The 17,140-nt window shown below is 44.4% G+C and overlaps 1 protein-coding gene across 1 annotated transcript in view; it reads left to right on the top strand.

Moving 5' to 3' along the window:
- Positions 1 to 16,765, top strand: part of LOC131268801 (uncharacterized) — a 39,289-nt gene extending 22,524 nt beyond the window's left edge. The window contains exons 2-9 of the mRNA XM_058271081.1: positions 6,036 to 7,583; positions 9,324 to 9,550; positions 9,779 to 9,932; positions 10,076 to 10,345; positions 11,165 to 11,425; positions 11,525 to 11,725; positions 15,612 to 15,790; positions 16,259 to 16,765. Coding sequence (XP_058127064.1) covers positions 6,036 to 7,583; positions 9,324 to 9,550; positions 9,779 to 9,932; positions 10,076 to 10,345; positions 11,165 to 11,425; positions 11,525 to 11,725; positions 15,612 to 15,790; positions 16,259 to 16,765 — 3,347 coding nt within the window. The remainder of the gene's footprint in view (positions 1 to 6,035; positions 7,584 to 9,323; positions 9,551 to 9,778; positions 9,933 to 10,075; positions 10,346 to 11,164; positions 11,426 to 11,524; positions 11,726 to 15,611; positions 15,791 to 16,258) is intronic.
- Positions 16,766 to 17,140: the final 375 nt, after the last annotated feature.

The following is a 17,140-nucleotide window of genomic DNA, read 5'->3' as shown; positions in this document are numbered from 1 at the left end:
AAAGGGACAAAAAGAGGATGCAACGGAACAAAACAGAAATTAAAAAAGGTAGACTATCACTTTCCCGTACGTAGCTTATCCCGTGGATCAAACCTCGACGCGCTGAAAAGGCTCTTTTATGGCCGGGTTTGACTGCCCATTGCGTCTGAAAGCCGCCTGCAACCGACCGAAAATGTGCACCGAGTGGATTCATTTGGACGTCATTTTGCGCTGCGAATTGTGCAACCACCCCTTCCTACCACCCATGGAACCCACGAGCCACTGCCATTGTTCTTCCGCCAGCCGGTTTTATTCGCACAAATGAACAAATGGGCCGATTGTGCCGGATGTTACCAGCTTGGGGATCCGGCACCGTTCACGTACAGGATCGTTTGGGCAGCAAAAACGCTAGCCGTTTCCGTCGCCAGAGGGACGAAGCGTTGCGTTTTCCACCCGGTGGTCGAAACTGAAATATGATGATTTTCATTACTGTTTCCTAGGCGTGATGATCATAAAACAAGCGGTGTAGGTTTTAATATTCGGTAGTGAGTTTTTCATTAATGAATGCTTCGGGTGTTGTTTGCGTTCACGGGTTTTGACGGGTGTAACAAATAAAAAACGAATCAAAGTGATTCCCAATCTATCTCTGCCAATCAAAAGTAAAATATTCCTGTCAAAACTCAGCTGAATCGGAGTTCCGGAAAGCAAATGACTACACAGAGGGGAAACAAACTTTTTTTTTAAATAATTAAACTTACTAGAGTTTTGTAAATCAGATTCAGATTAATAAATCTGAGTGGTTCTTCGTTACGCCAAGATGATGAAGATCCACGCCATTGAAAAAATCATGGAGATTAGTGAAAGATCTATGAAATATTCATTAAGATTCATTAAGGTTTCGAATGATTCATAAATGTTTGAAGGTTCGAATCCCTAAGGAATCATGAATCCATCTGAATGAATCTTATGTGAATGCTTCATATGAATGAATCTCGTAAAAGATTCATAAGGCACGTCTACAATACTTTAACCAACCAATGCGCATTTTCATGAAAATGTACACGATTTCGCAAAAATAACGTTATGTAACGCTACTCGCCTACAGTTGCATACATTCCGGCACAAGAAATGTTACAGAAGGACATTTTGATCCTTTTTATAACCTTCGTTGCTTGAGATTTCTTCCAGCTAGACTAAGTTCATTCGCACCCTTACGGTTTAAACATCGATTGAAGAGAACCGTAACTCACCAACAATTAAATTAAAGAATTTTGTGTAAATTCTTTTTCGCTAGAAAGTAACATTCCTTTCCCTGTTCACATTCATCTTGTAACAAGCAATCAGTAGCAAAGCACTTCAGCTTATCGCTACTTCCTGCTATCGCTTGGAAGGAGTTTAAAATTCCAAACTCCGAAAAATTCGTCAAAGTCAAAACCGATTGAACCCCACCCCCCACGAATTTGTAAATAACGGAGTGAAATAATTAGGTCACTCATTGGTTGGATGATCCTTTCTAATGCTTTCGGTTCCGCTAATGCCACTTGCGCCACTCCAGCCGTTTCCCTTCGCCGGCATTTTCCCGCTGGATTCACTTACCAAATAATCTGACCAGCTCAACCATCGTCAGCATCCTCTCCATCCTCTCGTCTCATCATCATCATTACACTCATCGTCTTACCGTCACAATCTCGTCCTTATCATAGGGCGGAAGAAGAGGAAGAAGAAGAAGAAAAAAAGGCATTAAAAAAGGGAATGACGAAAAAACAAGAACCATGGTCGGGATGCTTGAGCTCCCGGTTTCGGAGGGTTGGAGGTTGTTGTCATGATGGCTCTCGGGAAACCGATCGGAGCGATATGGTTCGGAGTGGGCGGAGGTTGGGCACGTAAGCGTGGGCTCAAGTACTTGCCCCCCGGCACACCCTTACGCGGATTCCCCGAAGCCCGAAGCCCGGGGTTCCGGAGCAATGCTGACTCACGAAAAAGGACCATTAACGAGTGTTTCTGACTTCTGCTCTCTAATAAAATGATTCGATTTTTACGACCCCTCCCGAAGGGGAGGGGGGTACCGAAGAGCCAGTAGAAGAGTTCGATACACACGAGCCCGGGCCATCGGAACGATACGGTACTTTGCGCTCCGCTTTTATGCTTTTTCAAGGATGACCAACTTTCCGGCGAAGAAACGAAGGAGCGCCGGAACGAAAAAGGAAAAGCTCATAACGGTCGTGTCCCTCCACCAGATGGGCCGAGTGGACGTGAACGAGCGCACCGATAAAAAAAAGGGAAGAAGGTTTCAACTTCCAAACTCGACGATGATATCGTTGTCTCCGAATATCGCCATAAAAGCGGCGAGCTCGTCCTCGACGGCCAACTTGTAAGGGTTGGTCCGGCAGATGTTGATAAAAAGAAGAAGAAGAAAAAAACTGACGGTATAAAAGGTGTCCAATTTTGGGCGATGGACATCTTTTGTGACCGAACTCGAAGGACAGTGCTCACAGTACGTGAAGTTCTTCAGCGAGATGGGGGGGAAAAAAATAAAACCCCGAGCAAACGGGCTAAGTCACGCTTCCAACAAATCTTTAACTTCAACTTTACATTCTCGGGCTAACTTTCGGCGCAAAGTGGGGGTTATAGGGCACTTCCGAGCCATGGACGAAAGGCGTAGGGGCCCACATAAGTCTAGTACGATTTTATTGGAGATGGAAAAATAGTTCACCGAAAGCAAATTGTTCTTTCGGAACGATTTTCTTTCCATTTACTACCATTGTTTTGGTTTTGTTTCCTTTTTTTTGTGACTTTCCACTTGGTAAAGGCTCGAGCACACATGTATGTGTCTCATTGCGCCGGAACCGAGTGGTTCAAACGATCCTTCCCGGTGGAGTAAAGTTCAACTCGGCACCGAAAAACTCCCCTCCTCCCACCCCTTTCTACAGATACCATGGAATGGAAAACTTGCGTCCTAGCGACAGACTCTCTCGAAAAACGGCATTGGAAAACGTTGGGAAGTTTGCATTATTTCACAGAAGACGAAATAATTTGTACCGAGTTTGAAGTTACCTTCCGGTGCTCGTTACGCTTCGGGATACTTTTCCACGAGTTTGTGCAGATCTTCCTTACAGTTTTAATTACACAACACACGCTTAACTTTTCCTTACTTGCGATAATTTGAATTATTTCCCAGAAAAGGCAGACAACTGCAGCTCGCGTTATAACGCAGTTTCCATAAGTGGAAAAACAACATATGGAATGAAATGTAAACATATGAGCAATTCTGGTAACTTAAAAGATCCCTAAAGCATGAGAAAATAACACGTGCATAAATGTTGTCTCTCTTTGGTCTGTTGAAACAACTTCCTCTAGCATTCACCGGACTCGTTAACCCTCAGTGCCATAGTTCGTTCGTAAGTGCTCGACAAAAAAAAAAGAAAACTCATCGCTTCGCACGGAAAACTCGGCAGAACTTCTTCGGCTTTTCCTCACATCGCACCGAAACGCATTATGAATGCGTATTTCAACCGAAAGTGAGCATCCGGAACGGCACGCTACAAGGGATTAGCGGGAGGGAAAAAGTTTTATCAAATGGTTGGTTTTAGCGAGATGGATACGGATATAACTCCACAAGCAACATCGTTCCCTCCCCCCCGGGTGGTAGGTTCGGTGTCCTCCTCTACTTTCTCGATGCGATAGGGCAGAATTTATTGGACTAGGGCCACGCCTTTTCTTTGTTCATTTGGTAGATTCTTTTTGATAGATTATGTACGGAACGGTAGAGCGTCGTGTTGGCGGTACTTTTTCCACCCCCCTTTTCCTCCTCAGGCGGGCCCGACTTGGGGAAAAACTGTCCAAAACAGCCCGGCGAGTCCGGAGGTAAAACATATCTCCTAGACATGTTTATCCCAGTTATGTGTCCGTTTTCTCGTATCGTCCGATGTTTCCCTTCTTCTCTAGTTCGTTTTTTCTTCTAGATGAGGGAAGACGCCGGGGAGAAGATGGATTTTTTCTGGGTGGTTCTTTTCCTGTTCCACCCTGGTTTGCTGGTAAATGTTTGCCCATACGTAAGGAGATGATACACTTCACAAAGCGCCAAAGATAAATTATTTGCCTCCAGTCAATTTAGCATCGTTCGGTGACGGTGTGAGTGGTTCCTAATGATCCGGAGCGACTTATAAAGAATTATTGCATCGTACGTTGCCCGAGACGTTCGGGCGGACGCAAAGAATCATTTATTAAACTCCATCAAGAAGTGTTCAGAGTCAGCGTGGAAGTATATTTTCGATTACACAATGTTCAAATAACAGCGTGCTGACATCAAAATGAACGCAAACCAAGAGTGGAGCTCGTAATGATAACAAATCTCAAATGATGTACTCAACCGCGTGTCTGATGTCTTTCCAAACATCGTATTCCAAAACGAAATCAAATTTAACGTCACTTGTGTGGAAATAACAACCCACATTCAATCGATCGTAAAGTTGAATGAACCCGGGCAGGATAGTTTGGTGTTTTTTTTTCTTCGACACAATCCATTCGCAAATCAAAACGGAAAAACAACCGCCATAAAAATATGTTTAGATGACGGACGGACGGACCGTAAAGGAAGCCGTTAAATTCCGCCCCCGCAAATCTCCGCCAGTCCGACCTAGTTCTAAGAATGACGCTGCATAACACTGTCGTCCCTGGCATGAGTGCGCAGAATGGAGATGATGGCGGTCAGCCATGCTTTGCAAGATGGGAATGAAAGTAAGGAGCGAGGGAAGGAAAATAAAGATCTGCCCACAGAGGAGGATCAATCTATTCCGGGGCCTCAAGCCATCGGGGTCATCGGGACCCTCCAGACATTTCCATCATCCTAAATGTGTCTATACTTAAGACCAAAGTCAGACTTATTTATTTTAAAAGAAATCGTTATCCATTTTACAAGCTTGCAAAAATGTCACATAGTTATTTATGTTTATCTGTAATAAATAAATATAATAAATAATATATTCTAGAGTAATAAACTCTACAAAAGTACTTGAAAAATAGCAAGAGAAAATTTTTAAAAACTGCTATAGTTTGAACCCGCTTTTTTAACTTTTAATTTTCAGCCGGATTTCGAAACAGATTTAGTTTTCATTTATTTCTATAAATTCATCAACAATATGATGTGACACGTAATTCACATTTCCTTATCTACTATTTGCATATTGTTTATTGTGTAACTAAAAAAATTCATCATATTCTCCTAAACAACCTAAACAAGTAAAAACAATTCCCTAGCTATCCGAATCTTGCTGTTCATTCCGGCATCCAAATCCTCAATTCAGACGACAGAATAACTTTCTATTGGAAACTTCTACTTTTTTATTAATAATTTTCCTCTTTTTTATTTCATACTGTTTTACTTCTTTTAACAAATTCACTACTCACATTAACTTCGTTTTTTCTTCTTTTAACAAATTCACATCTATTTTACTGTTGAAAGAAAATCTTTTTAACAAAGTTCGAATAGCTACCATGTGATACTTTGATTTTTAATGGTCGTACAATACATTTTAAATTGCTCTAGAATTATTAAATCCTTTGATTAAAATCGATATCTATTAGGATAATCATTTACATGAGTAACAAACCAAAGAAACTATATTCTATCAGGGCTTAAAAGTGAAAATTAACATTGATTAAGCAATATTGAAGAATATCTTAATTCTAACTAGAAAAAATATGTATGATCTCGCTCGCTATCCATGTCTAAAAGAGAAAATATAAGCTGAAAAATAATATTGGTGGTTTCTTGGGTTGGTATCCCGGGGTCTCCTTATACTCAGGGCCTCCAGGCGCTGCTCAGTCCACTCGTAGGTAGATCCGCCCCTGTCGGCCAAGTAGTCGAGTCATAAAAGGTGGATCATCAAATCGTGAAAGAATTTTAAGCTGCAAATTTCGCGCTGGGAGGCTATGAAAACTGTGGTGCAAAACGTTTCTTTGATTGCTAGAAAACTTCAGAAAAATGCGAAGCTGTGTTGAATATTTTCTGATCATCCTCTATTCCCTCTTTGCTCTCTTTCTCCCTCCGTTTGCAGGCTCGTTACTGACACATGTGATTCCCATCCCGGGTGCATCGGGGACCTCGGTGGAAACCGCCAACAGCCCGCAGCTGGGCAGTGGAAGCAATATGGAGGATCTGTACCACCGAATACTAGATGACAACGAATTTAGTTTGCGCGAGAGCAGCCGATTCAACCGACACAGTGAGGTGCGGGACCGGAAGCCCCCCGTGGCGGGCAACGAACCGCCCCGTAGCCACATTCCCCGGGATCCACCCCGGTGGCACGGTTCGACGGCGAGCCAGCGGGTAAACAATGATCGCCGGATCAACTTAGAGCCTCCCCGGCCAGAGGGCGCTAGTGTAGGTAATGTAATGAATGTTTTCGAAAGGCTGGATGAGGACGAGGGTGACGGTGTGGCCGGCACGCCGAAGGATCCACTGGAGGAGGATATGCACGATCAGCGGGAGCTGTTCGAGCGCGAAGGGTTGGCGAGTGTGTTACGCGACTCGGAGGTGCCGCCGGAGCGACATCGGAGTGGGACGGAGGACACGCACCATCCGGCGTACAAGCGACATCGACGTTCGTTGATGCGTCGCAGGTCGATACGGATGAAGGAAGCCGAGGAGGAGGAAACGGCAGGAGCCGATGCGGAAGGAGCGAAAGACCCTGAACCGAATCGGAATCCATATGTTGTAGAAAATCCGACTCACTCTCCTGATGACGATCCCAAAAGCCATCTCAGTGCGGAAGGTGCGAGTAATTATGGTATCAAAAGTGATTTTTCATCGACACGGAACACACCGAGCGTCGTCCCAACGCCGGAAGCTGCGATAGTTTTACAAAATGTTAGCCTCGACGGGGCGCCGAACCGAGCTCACGAGGCAACATCGGCGGTCGCGCCAACAACACCGCCTCAAAGGCGCCCCAGCGAGCATCACCTTAGCGGAGCCGATCCACAGCCAGCTGCCATCGGGTTCGACAGTTTCAATTTGCTAGATGACAGTGTCTTCATCGCGTCCGGCCGTAGCCATCGGAACTCCAGCGACGTACGGACCGGTCGGTTACCCCCGCTCGGCACCGACCTGACGCTCGACGAGCATGGGAACATTTTCGGCGACGGTGTCGGCGAAAACTTTGACGAACAAATTATCTTTCTCAACGGACCGGATCTGCTGGAGACGAGCGTCGAACAGCAGCAGATGGTGTCCAAGTCGAAGGTGGCGCGGGAAGCGATGGACGAGCCGCAGGCACTACCGCTCCGGCCCATCATTCGCGGCCCCTCGGAGGAGCACGTGGTGGAGGACAACGTGGTGGTGGTGTACGCCGACCAGCACGAGACGGTGCGGCTGAACTGCGAGGTCGACGCCGACATAACGACGAGCGTGTGGCTCAAGGACGGCCAGATAGTGCACGTGATGGACAAGAAGTCACGCACCGCCGACATCCGGTTCGTGCGCGAGCCGCTCGGCGGGCTCACCATCCAGAACGTGATGCTGGAGGACGACGGCGTGTGGCAGTGCGAGGCGGAGAACGCTCGCGGGTTCTTCTTCAATGGCCGCCCGATAAAGCTGATTGTTCTAGGTGAGTTTTGCGCGTCGCTGGCTCCGGGCCATGGAAGGAAAATTAACGTTGGTTATCAGAGACGAGCACCTTCGTGAAAGCGTAGGCTCGTCTGCCATAATACAACTAATTTCCTAATTTTGTTTTCATCAGATATCGTTTGTCCTTTAAATCATCGGTTTATTTTCTGCCATACATTATTATGCTGTCGCTAAATTCGAAATAATCATTTCGGTCGAATAGATAGAGAAAATAGATAGAATAGATAGAGAAAAATAGGTTACAGTTATCAAAATATTGTATCGTTCTACTTCAAACTTATGGTTTGTTACGAAACTAGCCCTTATTATTTTGTTTTCCAAACATGTGTAACTTTTCAATGTTGTTTTCTATTTTTTGCAAAGTATAATCCCTGGTTTAAATTACTGAAAAAGTATTTTGTTTCTTTCCTACAGTTCACTTTTAATAAGCTCCATTTCTTATTTTTGCGGATATATTTTCGACATTCTCAATTAATGTTCAGCTTAATTTGATTTTGGTATTATCGTCGTCTTGAAAACTATATTGAGTGTATTAAGATATGGTTTCGTTACTATGTAAACTTAGCTTAGAAGGGGAAATAAGTTTTTATTCTTTTGTATCACAAAATTGATAAATTTATAATGTTTTTTGGTTCTTTTAAAAATATATTGTACATTTTAAACTACTTAAAACTTGTCTTATTTCTTTTCTATCGGGTACTTATTGACAAGAGTAAAACCTTATTTCTGCGTAAATTATTTCGACATTCTCAATAGTTCTTTTGAAATTGACGGTATATTTAAAATTGACTAATTTGATGCATTTGTTAAAATATTGTTGAATTCTTCTAGAAACTTATGCTTAGACGTAAAAACAATCGCTTTCATTTGTCTCTTAAACACATGAGATACTCTTGTATTTTATGTTCATTATTATGAGAACCATTAAACTTTTACCTCCGGTTTGAACTGTTTTAAGAAGTCTTATGTTCTTTTCTCTCTCTTCTTTTTGACATGATCCTTTTCTAATTTTATGCGAATATCTTCGATATTTTTAATAAGTTATATTGATTCGAAGTTAGATTTGTCTTTAAATTAAATGAAAAACTAAATGTTATTGTTTTGAACTTTCAAGTTCTAACAAAAGTATTTGACCATAGTAGTAAGGAAGAGACGTAGGAATGTTTGTATAATTAAGTTTCTTTGAACAACTTTCATGATACAACTTGCCTTACCAAAGCATGTCCCAAACTGGCTGTTGCATAATTTCCAAAAGTGATTCTTACTGCTTTTACTGAAGCTTTGATCCCAATTTTTATGGTGGCTCTCTTCCCTAATGGAAAGATCCACCTTTGACAATGTTCGTTGTCTAGAACAATCAGAACTACTTCGCAACGAATGATTCCCAACACAAAACTTCCTCAACGGATGCAGTGGCAGCGTAAAACTTTTCCCGTTTCTCATTCTTGGTTGCGGCACAAGTTGCTTCCTTCGGAGCGGTACCGATTGATCTGAAAATCGATGAGCAAATACCGAACAAACAGTCTATCTTTGTTATCAATCAGAGGCACCCGGGCAAAGTTTGCTCATCGCCTACGCTTCCTTCCTTCGCTTTGTGCATGTTCGGCAAATTTTGCAACAGCCATCCGGACGGATTCCGTTCCCGATTCCTTGTACTTCTTTACACTGGGGACACTTCAATCACAGTGGTTTCATTTTTTTCTCCCGCATCCCATTGCAGATCCACCGAAGGAGCCGTACCTGCTGATCGATTCCCGGCGGCTCGATGCGGGCAACATGTTCATCCCGGTGAAGGAAAACTCCGAGCTGACGCTCGCCTGCGTCAGCGAGGGTGGCAACCCCAAACCGGCGCTCACCTGGGAGGTCCTGCTCAGTCCCGGCATCGACCGGCACGCACAGAAAATCTCCAGCGAAGTGCTCGAGCTGCAGGAGATTAAGAAGGACAAGGTGAGTGTGTGAGATTTGGCAGATTGTAGCCGTATCGTGCATGATGGATGAAATGGAAATTAGCGGCAGCCTTCGCACCCAAACCATGTGTGTGTTGTGAAAATATTTTCAATTTTACCAATACACGTTGGGCGCGAGTAACAAAGCAAAACGAGGAGGTTCGTCAGTGGATGTCGTCCTTTCATGTTTGTTTGTTTGTTGTCTGCTTCTTCGGGCCCGCTTCTGCAGGACAAGGAACCGTACAAGATCAACAGCGGGGCCATCTCGGAGGTGAAGCTGCCGGGCGTCTTCCGGGTGCACCACAACGCCCGCATCCTCTGCATCATGGAACATCCGACGCTCAAAGTGCGCCAAAACGCATCGATTCTGCTCGATGTGCAGTGTGAGTGGAATTTTTCATTAGCCTTCGTCATCCCGCCCGGAACTCGACGGGTTTCCGTTTGATCGCTGGCAGTGCCTGAACAGAGCCGGCGTTTTTGGATTAACATGCAATTTTCCCGTGTCTTTCTCGCTTCTCTTCTTCAGATACGCCATCGTTCGCCATCACGAGAACGCCCGGGTTCGGTTATCCGCTGCGGGAAGGGATCGAAGTTTCGCTCAAGTGTGACGTCGACTCCAATCCGCCCAGCACGCCCCTTTGGCAGAAGGACGACGGGGACACGCCGGTGCCGCAGATCGGCGACGGGTTCCTCAACTTCAGCTCGATCCGGCGCGAACATTCCGGCTGGTACAAGTGCACCTCGAGGCATCTCAATTTCCAGTACTCGAGCATCGGATACTATCTGAGCGTTCGCTGTGAGTAGCGCTTATATTCAGTGGTTTCAATTGGTGTTTGGCATTTGGTTTTTTTTGTAACGATTTTTCAGACCCAATCTTCAAGCTATGTTGCCAACTTTTCCATTGATTTGGTTTCGTTCGTTTGCTTTCTTCTAGGCACTCGGTGGAAACATTTTCTTTACGCTTATAAGACTTGATTCCAACCTTTTTTTGATTGATTGGTCGGTTGGAAAATCAATTTTGCAAAAGTTCTAATTAAACAAATGAAACGTACAACAAGCGCACCGAAGCAATGATTTATCACCTAATCAATATGCCCTTAACTGGGTCAGACGAAGCCACGATGTTACCGATGGGGACTTCCAAGCCGACTGGCAATCGTCGCAAAAACTGGCACCATCGCGTGCAAAAGGTGTGCCGTTTTGCTGTTTGCTTGCTCTCAACTCAATTAAAAATCAATCTTGAAATATATTCTTCGTTTCCTACCCCTCGGCACAAATGCTTCCTAACCTACACTGCCAACTTTTGCCGCTCAATGGGTGAGGGTATTCTAGAATATCTGCATCGGTAGGAGTTGCATCTGCAATGCAGCTTCGATTTCCTTTGCCATAAATTAAACGTTTTCCAATTAATAATAATATCCACCTACGACAACTTCTCCACTTAGAGCATCGAGCAACTTTGTGCAGGGCAAGGATTTTTTAATTTGCAAAACCTGTGTGTTTGTGCGTTCCATACAGTTATAGGTCTATTTATATAATTTTTCGCAACCACTAAGAAATTTTTAAGAAACGACACAAATAAATAAATTCTCTTTTCTTGCATCCGGACTTTTAGATGAACCAGTCGATGTGACATCGGAACCGGTCGAACACGATCTCTCCATGTCACCGTCATCATCTTCCTCCTCGTCCTCATCATCATCGGCGGCGTCGTCCTCTTCGTCCGTCTCGCTTTCCTCGGCCGCCGCATCCCCGAGTGGAGGAAACGCTGCCACCGGGTCTGCGGCCGCCTCAGAGCAGAGCGGTTCCAACTCCTTCAAGGCTGGCCAAATGGAGGTCGAGCTTGGTGGCTCCGTCACTCTACAGTGTCCTCAAGGTATTTGTTTTTCTTGCACTCAAAACTATATTGAGGCTTTAGCTATATCATTTTGAGTTACAATCCGTTTTCTTTTCTTCACTCTATTCTTTCTCCCAGGATCGCTAGGTTGCTGGTCGCACTTGGATCCGGTGACGGCACGATTGAAAGGCCTTGGAGCAGGCATTTATACTCCGACGGGGCAGTTTTCACTGAAGGACGTCGTCTACCAGGACGCCGGCACGTACAAGTGCGTGGGTCAGAATGCGAGCAATCGCAAAAAACTCGAAGTCCTGCAAACCGTTTCAATCGCTGTCAAAGGTAAGTCAAAATGAAAGTTAAAAATAAATAAGACCGGTTTGGACGAGGGGAATATTTCATATTTTATCTAAACATTGGTGGCCTCGAATGTGGCCTAGGTTGATGGAGGCCTTCAAATTCGATTCTTTTGAAAACTCCCCTCGTCTAATCAACCGTCATTAATCGTACGATTGTTCAACTCCCGCGTTAGATTTTTTATTCTAAAATTAATACGCCAATCAGTCGATTGAAATTACTTCAATCTATTTTCATCCAGGATAGGGTCCCCGGTACACGACCCAACGGATGTGCCGGATGCGTGCATTAAATATCAACGTTCAGCCTGGCCGATGATGAGCAATGATAATTTATAATAATGCCAATAATTTGCAATCAATGGCAATGTTATTCGCATGATGAAATCCGAATGGAAGTATTGTCACCGGGACGGGGTTTTTGATTGTAAATTGTGTTTTTCTTGGCGTGGAAAACGAGGCTCAGCGTACGTCACGAGGGTGGGGAAAAAAGGAAACTCATAATCAAACAAAATGAATGATTTGATCTATTTTCATCGAGGCTGGATTTTAAATCCACTGAAGCGAAAAGGTAGCGGTTGGTGTTGGTGCAATTAATTATTGTTCCATGGAACATAAAATGAGGCATGCTTTGATAATCATTTTGAAAATGGCTTGGAACAAGTTCATAAATATAAAATAAATAAATTAAACACTCGTCAAAGTAAAATTTATTATGCAGGTAGATGGAAATACAACTTTATCACTTTATAGAAAGTTTTTAGTTTACAAGTTATTTTATCTAACCAACGTAAAATTCATAAATTCTCCATTGCGACCCAAACCTCGTTTCCGGGGCCGGTTATCCGTAATTGAAATCTCCCAAAAATAAATCCATGACGACGAAAAGCGGAAATAAATTACTTCTTTTCAATTTGGAACGGAAAAACTCGCGACAGTGTGCCAGAAAACTTCAATTACGAAGCGCAAACTACACGTTGCCGGCGTGCAAACACTTGCCTCCTTTTTTGTCGCCCCTTTTTCGCCCCGAGTTTGGCCTCGCTTTCCATCGTCCTGACCTACTACGATGGGACGATTATTTAGAAACTTTTGCCACCTTTCACCGATCGCCATAAAACCCGATGGAACCTCGTCGGAGTTTGTCGCCATTTCGCGGAAAGCGTTTCCCGATGGCATCCAATCTCGGCTCGTTACGATAATTGAAATTCTGCTCCACGGCCAAGTCGCAATCCTGAAGTAGTGTTTTGTAAACTCGCGCTATTTGCGGCGCCACCTTCTGAAGGGAGCCAAGTGCTTTCCACACCGGTGCTAACCGTGCTCATATGGACATTGCTCTGCCATTACCGTTCGCGCAACCACGCTATTTACGTTGCGGCCTGGCTCGTGTTCCGTTTTCGTGCAGCGTGAAAACGTCCTCCGACGGACGGATGGCGGATTTCCGGTCCTGGAGTAGCCGCTGCAAAGCCATGCGCGTGGACTCCACTGCACCCCGGGAGCGAACCGCTCTGGTGTTGACATCGAGTGAATGTTTCAACAGCCGTCACCAAACGGCCGAGCTGTAAACGTTCAACAGGATGCGTGCCCCCGGTTCACGCCCTCGTGGGCCTTCGTCCCCGGCCAGCTGCGGTGCAGGATGTCCATATGGTCCGGAACTGGCAAATCGCGTCCAGATAGAAGCGACGATGCCGAGCCGCGTTTATTTACTAAAACCATCACACAGCGCGGACAAACCTTAACACGCTTCATGGTAAATTAGTTTTGCGGTTACAAATCACAAACTTGTGAGGTTTTGGACGAGCGGCGCTCATGTGGGAAATTTGTACCCGATGTTATGCTGTTTGCTTGTTTTTATAAAGGAAAAAGTAACTTCCTTGTCAACGCTTCAAATAGTCCTGAAAAGCTTATTTTTACTGGCTCAAGAACTGATTAAGTTAAATGGTGATTTGAATGTCCCCTCTATCCAAATTTATCTATAAAATTATATGAAAAATAAAATATAACTAAGTCAATCCATACAAAAAAGCATTGTGTTATCACAAATGTTAAAAAAGAAAATCAAAAGCTACAAACGAACCAGTTTTTAATCCATAACAATACTCGCCGTTTCCTGCTGTTGTTGAACTCGATTTCCATATGACAAAATAAATTCAGCATCAGAGTGAGGCAATGAATTGAATTCAGACAAAAAGAGAAGACATAAATCAAAAAGCGATGTCCTAACTTTCACTGGATAACAGCACTCCAATACTATTGTTGGACACTATTGCTTAACGCAGTGCGCCGAGGACAATTCGATTCCCCATGATGATAATGTGTTATTCATTCTGTTGCTTTCACTATGGATGGTTTTTCTGCTCGCTTTGTAGCAACCATAAGTAAGCCATCGGCCGGGAGGGAAAGAAGTGGCCCATTTTCCGGGGTTTTTGTTTGAGTGCGCTTGATACAGATGGAAATGCGTATGATAAATCGAATTAGGGCAATGAGAGATTTTCACTAACAAAAACCGAAAGTCTATACCGTCCTTTGTGTGGATGTTGAACATTTTTCCGCGAACAGGATGCCATATGGGTGTTTGTAGTATGTTTGATTATTTTTACGTTTATAACAGTATCAGTTTTATTGATTTCAAGTCCTCGCGAAGCGTGAAAGTGTGTAACAATAAGTGTGAAAATAAAACGTCGAAGCTAAAGCGCAGAATGAAGTAAACAATGAGTGTAAAAAATCATCAAAAAAGAAAAAAAAGAATTTTCATGATGTTGTAGGGAAAATATTAACGATAAAATACTGTAAACGAGTAAAACCTACGCAATCGCAATATTTTACTCGTTTTTTTATTTCCACCAGCGATATCGAGAAAGGATTTTCTTAGATAAGTTTTCAAATGGTAACATTCGCTTTCATAGAGTCGTTTTATCGCATTCTACCTACAAGCAACTGGTAAAGTGAAAACATACATTTCTATACTCGTTCGAAAAGAAACATTTTCAATAGTTCATCGAAGAAATCAAATTTTTAAACTGCATCCCGGTTGCACTTTACCGTAACATTCGATACAATCATTAAAATTGTAGAGTGTTTGCTTTGCCATACACAACCACCAAGCGGTACGTCGGTAGCTTTTAGTTTTTGCAACTCAACAGCGCGACCGCGGTTGACCACCGTGACAAACCGAACACGAGTGGAAAATTTATGATTGTTGTTGAATAAATGAATTTGACAGGATGCCCCGGTTGACCGACGAGTGGTTTTCTACATTTCCGCAGCCGGCGCGAGAAGTGTGAAAAACAACTGGAGCCACCGAGTGGAAAGCTTAGGATAGGAGGTAAAAAATAAAACCCATTCGCTACATAGGCGTGAGAATCTGAAACCGCATTTTAGCACCATCGAGTGTGGGTTTTATTTAATTCGATTGCAAACCTCTTCATTCCACTTGACAGGTTGAATCAGAATGGTCATTAGTTTTGTATTGCGGAACACTGAGAGTATTTCATACTGAAACTTGGCGTACTGTTGTTGCATAAGAGAGGGAAATTAGCTTCACCATGATATGGCTGCCATTAACAACCGAATTTGATCCCTAAAGTAAGATTAAAGCTATCTTAAATGAAACATCTTGACAACGTTATAAAGTGACCGTCCACGAGCAGGACTCACCCCCGGGCTTATTATAAGAATAATCATTTAAATGTCTCCCAAGGGTGGCTTTATTTTTAATAGGATTTTTCAAACAGAACCTTTCTAAACAGACACTTTCAGTAACATTGCCTACACCTTTAACGGCAGGCATAAGGAATTTGAATTACATCTTTCAGTGCGTTTCCTCCCGGTTTTAAGACATCTCGTTCCTTCCCTTCTTTCTTTCTTTTAAACAGGGGCTCCGAGTGTAAGTGCCAGGAATACAACCCCCGTCGCCTATCCCGGATCACCGTTGCATCTGTCCGTGGAGTTCTGTGCCAACCCTCCGGCTTATGCGGCCCGCTGGCTACACGGCGATCGTGTCTATACGCCCGGCAATCAGTACGGTTCGGACGTGCTGGCCTACGGGTTTATCGTAAGTATAACTGTTCAACTTTTTAAGTAGCTTTAAAATACGTTGCTTTAAATATTCAGCATGTACAGCCTATTGCATACCAATCAGGCGCAAACATTTCTTTTGGAAAATTGAAAAGGTGAACAATCAGTCATACATTTATGTGTCAATACCACTCTTAGTTGAGGTAAAGTGAGTCGAGTTTTCCAATCATTCCCTTATTGCCATCAGCATTTTGTGTGCTTTTGAAAAACTGAAAACTCACCATTTGCTCCTTCGGTTGATTACAAACGTGACCGCATCTACGGTGAACGTGAAGTTTCGCAAATCAACCTGTACCTATTCATGGCCTACCAGGCATCCCTGTGGAGAGCGTCATCAGGTTGAGCTCTGATATTTGCACTCGAATGGCACCAGTTCTACACGGAATGGTCCGGATGGATACGTTTCAATGCATTTTTTTTTGTCCTCCCATCACCCTTCCGACAGGATCTGCCGACACCGTTCTGCAAGGAGGCACGTTTAACCTACGTGCACATGCACGAGAAGGTTCCGCGGACGTTCTACTTCATCGTATCGTCGCCGGGCGGCGTCGCGGAGGCCGTCTTCCGAGTCAACTACACGCTGAAGCACAAGCAAATCGGTTCCTCTTCGGGCGCATCCGCTTCCGGAGCCGGCTCCGGCCCGTTCGGCAGCCCTCCCTTCTCGCTCTCGGCGTCCTCCTCCTCGTCCTCCTCGTCCGGGACGACGGTAAACGGGGGCAACTCGGGCTACAAGATCAACACCAACACCATCAACACGGTCCCGGGCAACGGGCTCGACGACGACGAGGAGCTGATGGAGCCAGAAGAGATTCATTTTCCCATCTTCGGCACCGGCGGGGTCGGCGGAAGTGCGAGCCGTCCGGGATGGCTTCCGGTTTCCATCGCGCTGACCGTTGGGTCCTGGGGCATTGTTACGGTGTTCACGCTGGCCCGCAGCTGGACTCACTGTTAGCTAGCGTAAGGTAACCTCCTAAACTCCACTATCGTATTCCCTAAACTATTTCTCGATTGCGTTGTTACCTTTGACAAAGCTTCGCTTTCTTTTCGCACCGCTCAAGAGGGTCGCCTTTAAGGAAAGGAAAGCAATTGCTGCGTGCTGTAAACTTTTAACAACTCGACCGGGGGCGAGCTACAGATATTTTTTTTTTTTCCTCTATCGATCCACAACAATTTCCTGAGGTGTTTCCTATTGCTTGTTCATTCCAAGCGATCGTTCGTTTAGTGTCTCCTATCCTTGCCACTTCACTTTTTCTACGTGATGGCTTTCGAGCACACCTCTGTCCGTTGCTCCCTGGGCGGTACCTCTTCCGTGCCGCTGATTGTACGG

The sequence above is a fragment of the Anopheles coustani genome, chromosome 3 (assembly GCF_943734705.1).
Source record: "Anopheles coustani chromosome 3, idAnoCousDA_361_x.2, whole genome shotgun sequence".
In the NCBI taxonomy this organism is placed as follows: Eukaryota; Metazoa; Arthropoda; class Insecta; order Diptera; family Culicidae; genus Anopheles; species Anopheles coustani.
The sequence above is the reverse complement of the archived record's forward strand: the minus strand, read 5'-3'. Positions and strand labels throughout refer to the sequence as shown.